Source organism: Triticum urartu, chromosome 2A (assembly GCF_056163025.1).
Source record: "Triticum urartu cultivar PI428250 chromosome 2A, HENAU_Tu73, whole genome shotgun sequence".
NCBI classification, from domain to species: Eukaryota; Viridiplantae; Streptophyta; class Magnoliopsida; order Poales; family Poaceae; genus Triticum; species Triticum urartu.
The window spans coordinates 11,536,857-11,551,573 of NC_141874.1; the positions used below are offsets into that span (position 1 = coordinate 11,536,857).

Genomic DNA, 14,717 nt, shown 5'->3' on the forward strand with positions numbered 1-14,717 from the left:
TGGGGAAAATTTAGGGGAATTCTGGAGGTGGAAGGGTGGTGATCTAGCTCTAAAATACCAAGTGTTAGAAATCTCCTGTGATCTAATGAATAGCACATAAATTACGCTCAGATACAAGGATTTGGGTAACAAGATTGCACGAACAAGCAAAAGGGGCAATGCGAATCAATGCCATGTTGGGAGAGAGTGCCACCACTGCTCTGTTATCAAAGCCTGGATGTGCTTTTTTCAAGAAGATGCAAGAGCATTGCATGTCTTTTTCATTAAGAAGAAGAGGTTTCGTACATAGATCATTAGAAGGGTCAGAGGCCACCTTCCATAGACAATTACCCGAGGCGCCGCTTAGTGAATTTGAAACATGTGCCCACCATTTACCCTAGCAGCACTTCACAGGCGTAGTTCTGCACGGATTAAGGAAACGACAGCAGCGGCTAAGGAAGCCTTGTGGTCGAAGACACGGCTGTTAAGCTCCAGCCAGATGAATCGCAGCGTGGCGGCGATGATGGTATTCACCATCTTCCGATGGCTGGCCGGCGCTGCAGCAGATAGATTGAGGTGTGAACCTATGAAGTCTCGGCGGCAGCAATATATGGTACCACACCTCAGGCGCAAAGGGGCAGCCAAGGAACATGTGTGTGATATTCTCGTCGACCTGGCAGCAGAGTTGGCATTGTTGAATGTGCGGAAGGTTCCGGCGTGGCAACCTGTCGGCCGTCCAATGTCTTTGATGCACTGCCAACCATGTAAAAAAATTGATCTCAAGGGGAGCCCCGAGCCCATGGCCTCCAAATTTCTTCGACGCATGCGGTGAACTCACGGCCAAGAGAGTGTTAGAATTATAGATGATGTAATCTCAACTGTTTATCTCCTTTCCTCTCCCGTAACAACCTCAATCTCTATCCTCGTGTAACAACCTGTATCCTAGCGATCGGGTGCAACTTGTACGCCACGGCAAGGGCTTCTTGCCTCGATCAATATAACCCCACGCAGCTCTCTACGGAGAGTACGAACGCTTCCCATCTAATATGGTATACAGAGCAATCCTCTTCCCATCGATCTAGCCAACAGCCTCCTTCCTCGTTTTACCCTCGCCACCATCGCCACCATCGTCACCTTCCTCGACCATCGTCGCACTACTAGAAAAAGGGCTATAGATGAAATGGATACTAATGGCGCACCATGTATGTGGTGCGCCACTGCTATATAGCAATGGCGCACCAGATATGGGTGCGCCATTAGTGGCCATATTACTAATGGCGCATCTGGTGTGTGGTGCGCCATTACTAGTTTTGTCCTGGCCCCACACCCCTCCCCAGACATAGCAGTGGCGCACCAGTTGGAATGTGCGCCATTACTAGTTTTAACTAGTAATGGCGCACCAGTAAGAGATGTGCCATTGCTATCTATACGTATGGCGCACCCTCTACCAGTGCGCCATTGCTATCACCCCTTATCCCCTCCCTCTAGTCACGTTCTCTCCCCTCCCCTTCCTCCTGACACACCCACCCACCCCCTCGACTTCGATCTAGATCGGGAAGCCCCGGCCGCCCGCCTCTTCCTCTCCCTCCCGACCACGGAGAGCCCCCTTCCCCCTCCCTCACACTAGATCCAGGGCATGGAGCCGTGGTGAGCTCCTTCCCCAACCCTCCTCACCGGATCCAGAGGAGAGCTGGTGACCACGTCCTCCGGCGAGGGCGTTGCTCCGGGGTGTGGAGGCCGCCGAGCTGCAGGAGGAGGAGCTCCCCTCGCCGCCTCGCGTCGGACCGCAGCGCAGCGGTGCCGTACCATCAATCCCACCATCCACCGTCCTCTCGCGATTTTCTGTTCCTTTGTCGCGTGAGGCAAATCTCCCCCAGGCGTTCCCGGAGCCGGCGCCGCGGCGAGAAGCGTGCGTCCCCAGGCCTTCGCTCTCCACGTCGGCGAGACCAAGAGAGAGCAGAGGCGAAGGGGCCGGACCCGGCGGGAGCCTCGTCTCCCGGCGATCGGCGCGGCCAGCCGCCACGGTGGATTCGGCTCGCCCCAGAGGGTTCCCAACAAATCCCGCCGCCCGGACTAGAGAGAGGAGGTTCGTTGACTTTGTTCCATTCCTAGCCCATCTCGTCGGCGGCGCGGCTAGTTCTATGCTATCATGCCGCGCGCGGCAGGACGGAGTCTGAAGTGTGATGCTACTGTTGGATTGCTGGACAATGGGTGCTGCCACCATGCGCGCAAGGTGTTCGGTTGATTGCCTAGAACTGCCAATAGGGTGTCAGCTGTGTCGTGTAGTCAAGCATTTTTCTGCTATTTTGTTAGGAACCATGAATCTTTAGAGTAGGTTTTGGAATGAAGTGCCTCTAGGGTGCCATCTGCACCAAAGGTTTCAGTGAACTGCCATCGCATTGCCTGTCAGTGTTGCATGCAATCTTATAACTTTTAAGTGCCTTCATCTCGTATTACTCATAATTTCTCATTATCCCCTGTTGCCTTGATCCACAGCTTAGGGAAAATTGCATGACAAGAGTTAAAAATGAGAGAGTTCACTTGCTCTGGAAGATGAGGAACCAAGGGCAGCCGCCTGCTAATGACATGGTATCTAAATATGGTGCATTTTCCTTCATAACATCTTGTGCAGATCCATGCAGCTTATGTTCTTCTTATAAATAAAGGCTATGAACTAGGCTCCTTTACATGTCATCTACTCCATCAGTCCCATAATATAAGAGCGTTTTCAAGCTATGTTAGTTTAGAAAACGCTCTTATATTGTGGGACGGAGGGAGTAGTTGCCACTTACCAGCACAAGATATTGGTATAAGCTACTGTTTTGAAAAGGAATGCCGAACTGAAGGTTGATCAGTGTCGAGTATGATACCATTTCCAAACACTTGCAGTGTGTTTCAACCGGCACCCTGCAGTTTAACCATAGATTTTGATAGTTGGTGATATTAAACTTTCTGAAGTGATTCTGTTGTTAGAAATTTTCATAGCTCTTGTTTTTTCCCAGTCTTGTTCATATTTGCAATACTGAACTGTTGTAGTTGAAATATGATGCAGTAACTTCACTGTAAGGCATAGAATAAATGTAAAGTACTCCAGGATCATGCTGTTAAGTATTGTTCCTGATTGCCCACTACATCTCTAATTATTGATAACCTATACCGGTTCCATTCATTATCATTATTTCCACAGTTTTTTTGTTCAAACATATACACATAGTGAAAGTTGGCCACCATAATAAAACTGAGTACACCATATGACTACCCCAATTGATTAATATTTCTTGATTTTCCTTCTTTTATATGCATGTCTGATCTCTGATTTATCCATATATATGTTGGCCGACAGAAAACGGTCGAGTCTTAGTGCTGCTGCCCCATGAACACATTTTTTTAATTTGACCGTACATTCAAATGAAGCCTTTGTTAAGTATACACTCCAAAATTCAGTTAACAGTAGCCTAACTGAATTTTCTGTTTCTGAATTTATAAACTCACTTTATATTCAGTTTATAAATTAACAGTAGCTTCAAGATTAAGTATCATTTGCATGGATCAACTGTTATTTTATTTTGTGGAGGATAAAGTTCAGATCATGAATAATGACATTACAAGTGAACTTGGCACAATTACACATGTCCTGAACCTCATAGAATCTCACACTAGCAAGTCTTCATTGGCATGCAAGTAGTACTTTTACATTGTCATGACAGGAACAATTAATTTGACATGTATCATTGGTACTGCTAAAACATTTTGTTCATGTTTCAACAAATTTGGTGAAGACCACTTCATATGTATTTTGCATATATGAATTATCTCCTGTTGCTTTCTAAGATGTTAGTTCTTTCAGTTCTGGCCCTCCTATCTTTAATTCCTGGCTGCTGGACTACCTGCAGGACAACGAGTTCATCTGCGGCAGCTATCGCTGTGAGCAGTCCGTCCGCAACGCGCTCCGCAGCGTCTTCGTCGGATACAACGAGATCCTCAACGTCTGGAAGTAAGTCGCCGGCCATCCGTTTCCTGATGAATTTTCTTTCTAGCTCAATGTGATCAGATCTGACTAGTACGTTCAGATTTGCTCTTGTTTTCTTTTCAAATAGTACTAGTAGTCTATATTCCAGCTGTGCAACTACCTGTAGTCACTTGAACCGATGAGAATTCTTCAAGCCTACCTATAGCCACTTGAACAAATGTCTATCTTAGATCTGCTCATCTAAAAAATCCAAGTGGAGTAGTATACTGGTAGTGTAGTATAATGATATTATCAAAAGGTAAATGCCCTGATTATTTAGCTCTGTCAGATAAATACTCGTCGAAAGTGGGCTCCTATCAAAATTCATTTCCATTATAATCTTACTCATAGAATATTCACACCATGTAATTCTGGAAATATATGCTCATATCTAGTTCTGCATAAAAAATGACAGTATTGACATGTTATAAATAGTTTGTTTGTCTTTCTATTTATTTTGTTACATTTTGCAGGGATAAAGTGAAGAAAAAGAAGAAAAGATTACTAGAAGATTAGTTTTAGGATTTTCTTTTACTTCCTTGCAATTTTCCTTTTATTGGATGCTTGTAAAGACATTGTAATATTCTTACTATAATAAAAATATGATTCTATTTAATTTTTTGTTTTTAAATTATTTTCCTTATAGGTTGTTTTCTGCAAATTTGGATTTTTTTTGTTTTCCAAATACATTACTAGTGCGCCATTAGTAAGCCAGAGCACATGGGTAAATATGGCCCCCTGGGAGGCATACTAATGGCGCACCGTGGGATATACTAATGGCGCACTATATGGTGCGCCAATAGTATACCAGATACTAATGGCGCACCACAGGTGCGCCATTAGTAAAAAATACTAATGGCGTGATACTAGTGGCGCACCTGTAGTGCGCCATTAGTAGGCAAAACATGTGCGCCACTAGTAGGCCTTTTCCTAGTAGTGTCGCCATGTCGTCCTCATCAACCGTATCCCTCAACCTTGGCGCTCTCCCATCAGACAAGCTCATCAAGAACAACTTCATCTTGTGGAAGGCATAGGTCATGTCGGGCCTGCGAGGAGCGCAGGTCATCGACCTTCTGGATGGATCAGATGCAGCGCCATTGAAGACGGTGCAGCAGCAGCAGGCGGACAAAACCACCGCCTCAGAACCCAGTCCTCTGTACGCACAGTGGATTTCGAAGGATCAGCAAGTCCTAAGTCACCTCCTGAATTCCCTCTCAATGGAGATTCTCGCCCAAGTTTCGAGCAAGGAGACAACGTTTGAGCTTTGGACTGCCATCACCACTCTGTTCGCCTCGCAATCCCAATCGCGCATCACCAATCTACGTATCGCCATCACCAACACAAAGAAGGGCTCCATGTCCAGCAGCGCCTTTATCTCTCGGATGAAGAACCTTGGGGATGAGCACGCAGCGGCAGGCCATCCCGTCTCGGATCCAAAGATGGTTGACTATGTGCTTGCCGGCCTTGACAGGGACTACGATCCCGTTGTGGCGGCCATAGGAGCAGTGAAGAATCAGATCTCCGTAGATGATTTGTTTTCCCAGATTGCAGCCTTTGATCAGCGCGTGGAGATGCTCGGCGACGGCCCTGATGCAGGCTTAAAGACGTCAGCAAACCTAGCCTACAGGGGACGTGGACGCGGTTACAACAGAGGCCGCGGACGCATCAGCAGCAGGGGGCGCGACCGAGGAAGGCGCTCCTCCCCAGCTCCATCTGGTGGAAACATCGGCGGCGAAGGTGGCCACGGTCGCCCACAGCAACAACGCCAGCAGCAGGTTCGGGACTACCCAGAGTGCCAAATTTGTCTCAAGCATCACCCCGGAGGTGCTCGTGACTGTTGGCATTGATATGATGATGAAGATGAACATGAGGAGAAGGGGGCCAACATGGTCACCTACTCCTACGGCGTTGATACAAATTGGTATGTTGACACTGGTGCCACAAATCACATCACAGGGGAGCTCGATAAGCTGACAATCAGAGACAAGTATCGTGGACATGACCAAGTCCATACTGCAAGCGGCTCTGGTATGAAAATCACTCATGTTGGTAGTTCAATTGTCAAAACCCCCATGAAAAACTTTCATCTTAAAAGAGTTTTATATGTGCCCACAACATCAAAGAACCTTCTTGCTGTTCATAGATTTACTCTTGATAATCATGTTCTCATTGAGTTCTATCCATATTTCTTTTTGGTAAAGGACTTGGACACGAGGAGAATCCTTCTTAGGGGCAAGTGCGTGGGAGGTCTCTACCCAATCATATCTTCGTCAACACCGTCAAATAAACAAGCTCTAGTTGCAGTCAAGCCCTCTTCATCAAAGTGGCATAGTAGACTAGGTCATCCTTCGTCGGCTATTGTTAAATTTGTTCTTAGCAAGAATAAGATTCCGTACTCTCATGAGTCAAACATTGAGTCTATTTGTGATCCATGTCAACAAGCTAAAAGTCATCTGTTGCCATATCCTATATCTACTAGTATTTCCACAGCTCCATTGCAACTTGTGTTTTCTGATGTGTGGGGACCAGCCCCCGTCTCTGTTGGTAGGCACTCATACTATGTTAGTTTCGTTGACAACTACAACAAGTTTACATGGATCTATCTCCTCAAGAAACGTTCTGAAGTCTTTCAAGTCTTCAAGAATTTCCAAAATCTTGTTGAGCGAAAATTAGACACTAAAATAATTGCCATGCAAACCGACTGGGGAGGTGAATACAGAAAATTAAACTCCTTTTTCCAAGAACTTGGAGTTTCACATCATGTTGCATGTCCTCATGCACATCAACAGAATGGCTCCGCTGAAAGGAAACATCGCCATATTGTTGAAGTAGGACTAGCTCTACTAGCCAATTCATGCATGCCACTGATATTCTGGGATGAAGCCTTCTTAACTGCCACGTACCTCATCAACTTGCTACCTAGCAAGGTCATAAAGTATGAAACTCCCATCACACGTCTCTTTGGCATATCTCCTGACTATAAATTACTACGTGTATTTGGTGGTGCCTGTTGGCCCAACCTTCACCCATATAATACACGCAAGCTTTCTTTTCGCTCAAAGAAGTGTGTGTTTCTTGGGTATAGTCCCATTCACAAAGGAGTCAAATGTCTCGATGTCTCTACTGGCAGGGCCTACATCTCTCGTGATGTAGTATTTGATGAGTCAGTATTTCCCTTTGAATCTCTTCATCCTAATGCCGGAGCACTTCTCAAACAAGAAATTATTCTTCTTCCAACACATCTCCAAAACTCTGATCATGGGGGCGACAATTGTACTAATCCAACTGATGATCCTACCGTTAGGTATGTGCCTCCATGTGTGCAGGTTCATGCAACAGAAAATGACGCAGAAAATGGTGGAGAAAATGATCAGAATTTTGCTGAAAATGAGCCAATATTTCATGTACCAGAAGAAAACAAAGCCGGCACGGAGCACGAGGCAGATCTGGAGTCACCTGGAACTCCTGTTTGCCTGATCGCCTCGGATCGGGGGCGCAAATACGCCCCGAACCGCGTGTCCTGTGGATTCTCTTAGCCGCGCCAATCCGCGGGAGCCACGTCGCCGCAAGCAGACGAGCCGTGCTCCGCACCGCGTCCCACGCGCGGGCAGGCGACAACGACAGCAGATTCGGTGGGGTCTGCGTCGGGATCTCCGTCACATGCAGCGGCCAGCGGTGGATCTTCTGCGGCTGCCTGTTCTAGCGGATCAGACACATTTCATGCTACACAATCCGGTTCGGGATCTGCTGCGGAAAAGCAATCTGCTAATTCGTCGGGATCCTCTGTGCAGGGGTCGTCTATGCCATCTCCTGTAGCACGACAATCACGCATACGTCAAAGTCAGCCCCAACAAGTCACAACTTCACGTTTCATGACAAGGTCGCGGAAAGGTATAAGAAATCCAAAAATAAGAACTGATTGTACTATTCCATATGGTATGCTGTGCATTGCAGGAGAACCAACAAATGTAGAAGATGCACTTGAGGATCCCAAGTGGAAAATAGCAATGGATGAAGAATACTCAGCGCTCATGAGGAACAAGACTTGGCATCTTGTACCAGAGAAAAGAGGTAAAAATATCATTGACTATAAATAGGTTTATAGAATCAAAAGAAAGGCAGATGGCTCTATTGACAGGTATAAAGCTCGTTTGGTTGCAAAAGGTTTTAAACAGCGCTATGGTCTGGACTATGAAGATACTTTTAGTCCTGTTGTCAAAGCTGCAACTATTAGACTTGTGCTAGCTATTTCTGTGTCCAGGGGATGGAGCTTGAGACAGCTAGGTGTCAAGAACACGTTTTTGCATGGTGTTCTAGAAGAGGAGGTTTATATAAGACAACCGCCAGGGTATATAAATAAGCAGGTACCTCATCATGTGTGTAAGCTTGATAAGGCACTTTATGGCTTGAAGCAAACACCAAGGGCATGGTATTCAAGGTTAAGCTCTAAGTTAAGGTGTTTGGGTTTTATTGCATCTAAGGCTGACACGTCATTGTTCACCTACAACAAAGCAAGCATAACTATATTCCTGCTAGTATATGTTGATGATATTATAGTTGCAAGCTCCTCACAAAGTGCTACTAATGCTCTCTTGCATGATTTAAGCTCAGAGTTTGCTTTGAAAGATCTTGGTGATCTACACTTCTTCTTGGGCATTGAAGTTAAGAAGATTCAAGATGGTATAACATTAAACCAGGAAAAGTATGCCACTGAACTTCTAGCTCGTATGAGGATGAAAGATTGTAAGCCTTCACCTACACCATTATCTTCTTCAGAAAAACTTTCAGCTTTTGAAGGTGAACTGCTCAAGGAAGAAGAGATCACAAAATACAGAAGTGCGGTAGGAGCCCTACAGTACTTGACACTGACAAGGCCTGATATTTCTTTTGCTGTTAACAAGGTTTGTCAGTATCTTCATGCACCTACTACTGTACATTGGACAGCTGTTAAAAGAATTGTACGGTATATCAAATATACTGTGAGTTTGGGACTTCAAGTCAAGCGCTCTAACTCTACTCTGGTTAGTGCATTCTCTAATGCTGACTGGGCAGGATGCAGTGATGACAGGAAATCAACTGAAGGATTTGCAGTATTTTTTGAATCAAATCTCATTTCTTGGAGTGCCAGGAAACAAGCCACAGTATCCAGGTCAAGTACTAAAGCTGAATACAAGTCACTAGCTAATGCTACTGCTGAAATCATTTGGATTGAATCATTGCTCAATGAATTGGGAATCAAACAGCATCGTGTGTCATGTTTGTGGTGTGACAATTTGGGAGCGTCATATCTTTCTGCAAATCCAGTGTTTCATGGTCGAACCAAGCACATAGAAATTGACTTTCATTTTGTAAGAGAAAGAGTTGCAGAAAAGAAGCTAGACATATGATTCATTCCCTCCAGAGATCAAATTGCAGATGGGTTTACCAAAGCTTTGCCAGTCAAGCTATTTGAAGAGTTCAAGAAGAATCTTAATGTAGGATAGTTGAGATTAAGGGAGGGTGTTAGAATTATAGATGATGTAATCTCAACAGTTTATCTACTTTCCTCTCCCATAACAACCTCAAACTCTATCCTCGTGTAACAACCTGTATCCTAGCGATCAGGTGCAACTTGTACGCCACGGCAAGGGCTTCTTGCCTCGATCAATATAACCCCACGCGGCTCTCTGCGGAGAGTAAAAACGCTTCCCATTTGATAGAGAGAATGTGGCGTACGTGTAAGCCAGAGTAAGCTGATCGATGCACTGCTTCCATTACTTATAGTCACCGGCTACAATAGTTTGAACGTTTGGCGCATCCCTTTGATGATGGTTCGCGGCAAAACAGTGGTGATTAAGGAAGTACTCTCTCCGTCCCATAATAATGTTAAAAACGCTCTGATATTATGGGACAAAGGGAGTAGCTAATAGGAAGACGAGGTCGTTCCTTTTCAGCACCTCCATTTGTGCCCCCAGGGGTAGACACATGACGATGAGCAGTTCGCAGAGCCTCAGCAGCACAGGCAGCCATGCCGGCGTTCCAGGCGTAGGAATGTGCAGTACGATGTGGTGGCGGCTGCCGATGATGGGAAGGATCCATGGACCTCGAACAAGCTTGGCTCCCGTGTCCTTACCACGTAGAGCCTGCCACACAAAGAGAATCGTGCCTACTGCCACCACACACAAAGCTTCCGTAAGAGAGTTTGGTTCATCATGTCCATGGCGACTGGTCAGCTGCCGACCTTGGTCTCCGGTCCAACTACGTGCTGGACTGCATTGAAAAATGAAAACAAGTGGTGCAAGAAAACAGAAGTGACAACCACATACGGGAGCTGAATAATCCAACCTGCGCATTTTCGTCCTACCAATAGACATGTAACCCTCCGAATAGTCTTGACTCTACCGTGTGTCGCTGTCCCTTGTTCACTCTCATACGTTGGTGTTCTTCCTTTTTCACTAGAAATACGGGATTAAGCTTGCACACATAACCCTCAACCAAAATGGTACTGTAGCACAACACACGCATACTTAATTAGTTATAGTCTTGGGATAATCTTCGACCGATATTATTTGGGGGTTTTGTCCATAGTCATGCCACAAGTAAGGTCAACGTGAGTTGGTAATAAGCAAAAAAAAAACGTGAGTTGGTAAGCAAACCACATGACTTCGCTAGTTTTTTTTAGCGAACAGCATGAGCTCTAGTTTTTCATCAAGAAGAAAACTGAACAATTAATGACAAAATTGGCCGAAAATTGAATGACTTGGCTAGTTTAGAATTCCAAGCCTTCTTCAAGCAAGATGTTTACACGAAATCAACTACCTCCAAATTCCGTCACACCTATGGCACGCCAAAAGCAGAATTCCACGTATATGCTTGACATTTGTTTTTTCAACCATTTCACCATGAGTAGTCCCTGACAAATCTTAATATCTGGTGAATGTATGATGTTACACTTACCCAAGGTTTGTGGTTCAAACAGTAGAAACGAAAAGCTCACAGGCACACACACACACACACAAATACACATACAAATGTGTGGTAACAAAAAAAAAATGGAAATACCTCAGAATAAATAGAAATGATCTAGTAGCCATGAAGAAATCATCCTTTCATCAAGCGAAGGCAATCTTTTCTCTATTTTCTTTCTATCCGTTTCTGCTCCGGTGCTCCCCCCCCCCCCCCCCCCGGGCTGAACGCGGGGTGGAAAAAGACATCGACAGCTAGGATGAATCAAAAACGGTTCATAACGAGGGGCACGATCGTCTTTGTTGCCCCCGCGTATAGCCGTCGAGGAGCCCTGGGAGGCCCGTACGGGCCCGGTTAGATCGTATGCCCGGCCATATACGTATGCCCGTCTGTATACGTATTTGTTTGTATACGGTGGCCTTTCGTGCATGCGTGAAGCCGCCCGCGTGTGGGGCAGCACTTGTCACGGGTAGTTGCCAAAACCGTCGCATCATATAAATGTGGACGGAAACCACCTCCGTCCGCATCGCCCACCATTTCCCCCCGCCGCATCATCTCCCTCTCTCCACTCTCCACTCCCCACTCCCTCTCCTCTCCAACCTCCTCGTCTCCCTCACCGCATCCTCTCCATCGCCATGGCGGACGCAGGAGGCGAGCGCCCCGATTGGGGCGCAGATCTGGTGGAGCAGGCGCGACAGGTCACTGCGGGCACCTTTGTGAGGGGGCGTGCCGGCGTCCAGCGCGGTGCTCCCTCCGCTGGAGATCTGGAGAAGGCGGGGGCGGGCCGCAGCGGCACGGTCCAGCCAGATGCGCCCGCTCTGGCGAACTCCGGCGAGGCGCAGAAGGTGGAGGCGGGCTCTGGCGATGCGCAGAAGGTGGGGGCGGGCTCTAGCGAGGCGCACGAGGTGGAGAAGGTGGAGGCCGGCTCCGACGAGGTGGAGAAGGTGGAGGCCGGCTCCGGCGAGGAGGAAGCGGAGCAGAAGGTATCTGCGGCTAACTTTTAGTTGGTAGTTTTTAGATTGTAGGGTTTGTGGTCAGAACTTTGTTTGGTTAGATTTGTTGGAGGTAGGGTTTTCTCTGCATTAGGGTTTTTCTGTATTTGATTCGTGCAAGAATGGTGGACCACATATGATTATTAGATTAGGTTAGAAGTAGCCAGATTGAGGGATGGGGTTTTTTCAGATGCTTATTAGATTAGTAGTGGAATTTTTGCAATTCCTTAGGTGTTTGGAGTGAAATATATACTTCTGTATTGGTTTGGGTTGGTGCCTGCTTTAGTTCTTTGGCTTGATGATTAATTAAATGGATGCTTAGTTCTAGGGATTATGGCTGTCATAGTTGCAATTCTTAGATGCTTGATTGATGCATGTTCTCATAGTTGCAGTTATTTGATGCTTGATTGATGCCTGTCAGGCAGAGGCTATGAGATGGGTTGTGCATGGCCTTGTGTTTTTGGAAATTGTCTACGTGAGGTGATTAGATGGTGCATTAGTTTGGTTGTAAATATAGTGAAGGATGTGCTCATGTACTGGGTGTTGTCATGTTAATCAAAAAGAGCTTCTCAAGGGCTGGATTTTTTTGTGCTGGATTGGGGCTTCTGAAGGAGAGGGGAAGCGTGGTCGAGGGGAAGGGGCAGTCTATGCTTATTTACTTTGGGTTAGTAGTGGAATTTTGTCGTTGCTTCAAAGATATTAACAGCATTGAACATCCTCTGCAATGCCGTTGCTTCAGAGATAAAAGCATCTTGGGGTTTTTTCAGATGCTTATTAGATTAGTAGTTGAATTTTTGCTTGTTAGAATTTAATTAGTATGAGGATGAATACCTTATTTAAGGGGGAATTTAAGGTCAGATAGATGTCATATGATTATTAGATCTGTAGTTCAATGCTGCTGACATTTATGATTATTTGATTTGATCTGTGGTTCAATGATACTGGATGGAAACATATTTGATTTGGAATGCATTAATTAAGATGTGCCAATGAATTGATTTAGATGATACAAGATTCATCTATAGTATAATTTGTTGTTGTTTAGGTAAGTAATGAAATTTTAGATGTTTGTTGGAGATGTATGCATTTATAGTTGAAGTTGTACCTAATTAACTACTGCATTATGTTAATATGTGTAGGAGCTTTGCTGCATTATCCCAAAAACAGTAATTTGTGCATATTAAAATTTGTAGTTGGCTTCTGTAATTAGTATATACTATATGTAAAGTGTGAAGTAAACATTCCAAGGCAGGATCCTAGCAACAAAATATATTATATGTTTCCATTAAGTAGTGTGTGTGTGGGGGGGGGGGGAATTCCCTCAAAAGAAAAGTGTTGGGTTAATCCAGGGAATGTCAAGAATCCAGCTTGCATTTTCATTAGCATTTATGAAGGACATCATTTGCCTGTTGATTGATTGCTTAGATTCTGTATTTATAAGGAAAGCATTTGGTCACTTGCAACATACCAATGTGGTTCACATTCACAATTTTGTTTGTAATGACATTCTGTGAACTACAATTCAATTCATTGTAATTGATGTGCTTGTTTGACAATATAGCAGGAGGGGGAGGATCTTCTAGGTAACAAGAGGAAGTGGGACAAGACTGGGTTCTACCCATATGAGTCTGATGAAGATGAACCGTACGAGGTAAGGCCTAGTTGAAATGTTATTTCTGCATTGAGTTAGTATTATGTGTTTATAGTTTTTGAATGCATAATGTATTAATGTCAGTCATTAATGTGTGTAGTATGGATCTGGAGATGATGTGGTCGAGGGGAACGTCGAGTCCTTTAAAGAGAAGGAGGTGTTGAAGATCAGGGCCCAAGGACCTGCTAAGTACTACAACTGGAGGAATGAAAAGTACCGGTGCCCCTACTGCAGCAAGCCCAAGCCCAGGTCTGGGTTATTGGAGCATCTGATGGAACATTGCCGGGCTACATCGATCTCCAGTCATGACTACAAGATCATTGGTCAGCATTCTGCCCTCCTGAAGGTCCTGAGAAACCCTGACCTCTAGTCGTACATCATGCTGATCATCGAAAGCTGGAAGCCGTACTCATCATCAGTATATTTGATGATGTTTTACTTTTGGAAAGCTGCATCTGGGTCTGAACTGCTTGAAAACTTGCTATATTAATGTAATGTATTGTGTGTTTGAACTGGATCTGTTGTGAACTGCCTACTACCTATGGTGGTAACCTAGAATGCTATCTATATATGTGTGGCCTTAACTTTATTGGTGGTGAATGCTTCCTTCATGTTTAGTTGTTGTTTCGATGGTGCAATGATCACAAATGGCGCTTCAATGTTGCTTGAGACATGCTGCAACACTTGTCTATGCTGCGGGCAAGTGCAACATGCTGTGCCCATGTGCCAATTATACCAAATATTGAATGTGGCAATGTTCCAAAATGGCTGTCATGAATTATAGTACATGGGGTTTAGTAAAGTTACTGATAATTGTTCATCCTCACACATTCCATCAACGCATAATTTAAATAAGAAAAAAGATCAAATGTTCCATCATTTCAACCTATGTTGCAATTAGAGAGCAAATATTCCATCATCAAAGTGTGAAGGAATTAAATGTAAATTTAGAAGAGTAATGTAATACTAGTTAAAAATAATGTGTGCAAAAAAATGAATTTGAAATAAGATCTACTTTATTTTGTAATAAAGTTATATTACCCTACTTATTAGAATTTTGAAAATGTCACTTATTTATAAGAAAAGAAAATATAAATATTCAAAAAGATGTGTTTGATAAAAATACCTTTTGAATTTTTGG

The 14,717-nt window shown here is 44.7% G+C and overlaps 1 protein-coding gene across 1 annotated transcript; it reads left to right on the top strand.

Moving 5' to 3' along the window:
* The first annotated feature begins 11,568 nt into the window (after positions 1–11,568).
* On the top strand, positions 11,569–14,023 carry LOC147982862 (uncharacterized). Its single transcript, XM_087539373.1, has 3 exons — positions 11,569–11,916; positions 13,493–13,576; positions 13,677–14,023. Exons 1-3 carry the CDS (start codon positions 11,569–11,571, stop codon positions 13,944–13,946), a joined length of 702 nt encoding a protein of 233 aa, XP_087395499.1. The 3' UTR covers positions 13,947–14,023.
* Positions 14,024–14,717: the final 694 nt, after the last annotated feature.